Source organism: Takifugu rubripes, chromosome 19 (genome assembly GCF_901000725.2).
Source record: "Takifugu rubripes chromosome 19, fTakRub1.2, whole genome shotgun sequence".
NCBI classification, from domain to species: domain Eukaryota; kingdom Metazoa; phylum Chordata; class Actinopteri; order Tetraodontiformes; family Tetraodontidae; genus Takifugu; species Takifugu rubripes.
In genome coordinates, this window is record NC_042303.1 from 7,540,406 (window position 1) to 7,543,918 (window position 3,513).

Below are 3,513 nucleotides of genomic sequence, written 5' to 3' on the forward strand. Positions count from 1 at the left end.
TTATTTGTAAGACTTTTTGCATATTTTGGTGATTTAATTTAGATTTTATTTTTACTGCTTTTTCAGCGACACATTTTACAAAGTGCTTTAAGCAAAAGACATTCATGTGATGTCCCCACTTGAGGCTACTGAGGGACTAAGCCCCTCTTCTTGATGACGTGCTCCATCGTAGTCTTTTCAGTCATGTCCAAATTGATCTTGTACTTGGCCAGGATTTTCAAGATGGGCCTCAGTTTAATCCACCACTGTGTCTTTGGAATACGATGTCTGTAGAAGAAAATAATTGTAAGCAAAAAAAAAGGGGGGGGAGGGCAATCATGATGACATCACATGTCACCGCTAGGGGGCATAGATGCACAGCTGTAAGAAAACAAATAGTCACGCAGGAAAGACGTCTTACTCAAAATCTGTTTGGTCTTTGAGCTCTGCCAGAGATGTGAAGACCAAAGCTCTCTTTTTCATACCCAGCACACAGGCCGAATCTGGAGAGTTGGCAAAGATGCGACCTGAAAGGTGGAGGTTAAAAGCAGCAAACATGAGAGCAAGGACCAGAGGACAGGAATCGCATCTGCAGATGTCATCAGTTTGTACTGCTTTCATAGCCTCACCATGTCGGTAGCACTCCTTCAGCTTGTCAGTCAACCATAAGACAGATTTCATGCCCATCTTTGTCCCAAAGTTCCGGTCAAAAGGACTCGGTGTTCCGCCCTAACGATATTTTTTAGTGTATGATTTTAAATTTGAATTGAATGCAGCTAGAAGTGATTGGCAGAAAAGTTGAATCTTGTGGCCCACCTGTTGCATATGCCCGAGCACATTCTTCCTGCAGTCAAACACACCCTTGCCTTCCTCCGCATACAGGTTATAGATAAAGTCAGTGGTGTAATTGGCGTTGCATCTCTCATTTCTGCAACAAAAGTAACACGAAGGAGATCAGAGTGGGATGTAATTTGCCGTAGGAATATCAGAACTGAGTCCAATCAACCTCAGAATCAGTCCCCTCTTCACCGTGGTCTTCATCTTCTCTACCAGATGCTCTACATTCATCTGTGAGCCAAACAGCAATCAGACCTTCTTTTCAACAGAATCACTTTCTTTCCTCTTGTACATGCAAACACACCTCCAGGTCACGGATTTTAAAAGGCTCTTCATAAATGTAAGCGGCATCAGCTCCAGATGCCAGGCCAGCCATGGTTGCCAGGTAGCCACAGTGTCCTCCCATTGTCTCAACAATGAAAACCCTCCTCTTGGTACCAGCAGCAGACTGTTTGATCCTGTCACATGTCTGAAAAGGAGAAAGAAAATAGAGAGAGGAGAGGAATCTTTAAGATCTAGCTTGGTTGGCCTTCACTTTTTGTTTCTTTTGTAAGTTTACCATTGTTATAGTGTTGAGCGCAGTATCAGCGCCTACACTGAAGTCAGAACCAGGAATGTTGTTGGAGACAGTGGCCGGAACAACGACGATGGGGATGCAAAGTTCCTCGTACTTCTCTCTAGCCTGCACCATCTGCAGACCGCCAACAAAGGCCTTCACCAGAAAGAGGAGTGTTTTAGTGAAAAGATGTTTTGATTAAACGTTTCTGTTTATCAGACGCTCACCTCAAAGCCTCCGATGATTACCATGGCATGAATGTTAAACTTTGCAATGTTTCAGGCTGATCTCCTCCATGACTTCCTGTGGCAAAGATCTTCATAAGAGTGAATCACAATAGATTAGATCATGTGAACTCGACCCGTGATGCAACCTTAAATATCATTTACTTGGTTTGGGAGGGAGGAATCTCTCAGAACCAGCGTTGACATAGAAGTCATGTAAGAAGCAGTTTCATCTCACCTCTTTGTGCCCAGAAAGGAGCCTCCCTTTCCGGTCCATCCAGCCACTCCAGACCAGCCGATTGGCTCGATCTAAGCAGGAACAAAGTGAGGCCATGATTGAGCTCTTTTGTTTGTGAGGGCCTTCATAGGTGATATTGGTTTTCAGCTTACCATTCCTTGAGCCAAGCCATCAAAACCATCATGAACTGCCAGCATTTGGTGACCCTGTAAGATCCCGATTCTGACGGCCGAACGTACGACGGCGTTCATACCCGCGCACGGAGCTCCCACATTCAGAAGGGCTATGTTGATATTACTCTGTTGATGTTAAAACAGGTGATTATCAGGCTTAATATGTTTTACGCTCATCAGTACCCTCAAAATTTCCAGACCTTTGTATCAGGAAGGTGCACATGAGCCAGCATCCTGTATGTGTTCCAGTTGTTCTCGAAGCTCCTATTTAGCAGAGGCACATTTAAATCTGTCACCCAAACAAAGACGCCAGGCTTTCAAACAGAGGAATAAAAATATGTCTCACTTTCCCCTGAGTTTAATGGCCTCATCAAACTTCCCTTCAGCCATGGCAGTGGTGACGTCTTTAGTCTGAACGGGGGGAAAAGGACAGAACAGGTGAGTTCATTTTGGACGAAGTCCATCAACAGCGCCTGGATCGAAACCTTGAGCTAATTTCTCTTCACTAAATGCTAAGAGGCAGTCTCCACTGCAAGGAAAGTCCTGGAGCCCAGTGGAGACCGCAAACATGGGAAATGCAAGATTTTCTTTGAAGGAGGAGTTCAAACACCATAACGCCAGTTGATAAATGCAGCTCACCACTTGTACACACTCCATGAGTGGTAGTCTGACAGCCATGTTTCCCGACAAGCTGACCACGCATGCGGGTGTTTCTGGCGTAGCCTCCAGCAGGGCCATCACCGCTTCCACACCCATTCTGCTGGCCTGAGAAGAAATTAAATCACCCACACTACCGTTCATTCACACCATCCAATAGCAAGAAGACATCTTTTAAAAACAGAAACTTTAGCTTCACCAGGATTCTGTCAAAGGCGGAAGGGGTCCCTCCTCTCTGGACGTGACCCAGGATGGTGGTGCGGGTGTCGAAACCTAACTTCTTTGATACCAGCTGGTCAGAGATAGGAATTATGTGAATAGGGAGAAGCTATAGATGATGGGATACTGGAGATTTTCCACCACTGCTGACCTGTTTCACTTGCTCACACGTGATGGGTTTACCGTGGCGGTCCATCGCTCCCTCTGCCACAATGATGATGTTCAAACGTGAGCCACGGCCTCTTTGCTGTACGGGACAAACAAAACACGTTAGGTCATTACATTTATCTCCTTCACCATTTAAAATTCATTTTTATATGGCTAGATAATTACCTCTGTCAGTCTTCTGCACAGATGCTCCTCCCAGTTCTCCTCTGGGGGCATCTCAGGGATGAAGACCCAGTCAGCACCGCAGGCCAGAGCTGTCACCAAGGCCAGATACCTGCCCGTAAAGACTCATAGCTGGACTTCAATTGTCTCTGAGCAGTTCTTTAATCATCCATCCATCCGGTCGGCTGTACTCACCCACAGTGTCTGCCCATTACCTCCAGAATAAACGTCCTCTGGTGACTGCAGAAGGACAGTTAAAATGAATGCATCCCAGGCCTGTTTTCCGTGGAAGAAATGGGT

At 45.7% G+C, this 3,513-nt stretch overlaps 1 protein-coding gene across 1 annotated transcript in view; it reads right to left on the minus strand.

Annotated features, from left to right (window-relative positions):
- The window catches only part of pfkmb (phosphofructokinase, muscle b), an 8,099-nt gene continuing 4,586 nt past the window's right edge, over positions 1 to 3,513 (minus strand). Inside the window, 18 exon segments of the mRNA XM_011613748.2 lie at positions 1 to 267; positions 401 to 506; positions 609 to 708; positions 796 to 907; positions 986 to 1,047; positions 1,121 to 1,285; positions 1,376 to 1,528; positions 1,600 to 1,650; positions 1,652 to 1,688; positions 1,835 to 1,905; positions 1,987 to 2,133; positions 2,208 to 2,271; positions 2,354 to 2,418; positions 2,647 to 2,772; positions 2,864 to 2,956; positions 3,035 to 3,130; positions 3,217 to 3,325; positions 3,409 to 3,453. Of these exon segments, the coding sequence (XP_011612050.2) occupies positions 126 to 267; positions 401 to 506; positions 609 to 708; positions 796 to 907; positions 986 to 1,047; positions 1,121 to 1,285; positions 1,376 to 1,528; positions 1,600 to 1,650; positions 1,652 to 1,688; positions 1,835 to 1,905; positions 1,987 to 2,133; positions 2,208 to 2,271; positions 2,354 to 2,418; positions 2,647 to 2,772; positions 2,864 to 2,956; positions 3,035 to 3,130; positions 3,217 to 3,325; positions 3,409 to 3,453 (1,744 nt within the window). The 3' untranslated portion in view covers positions 1 to 125.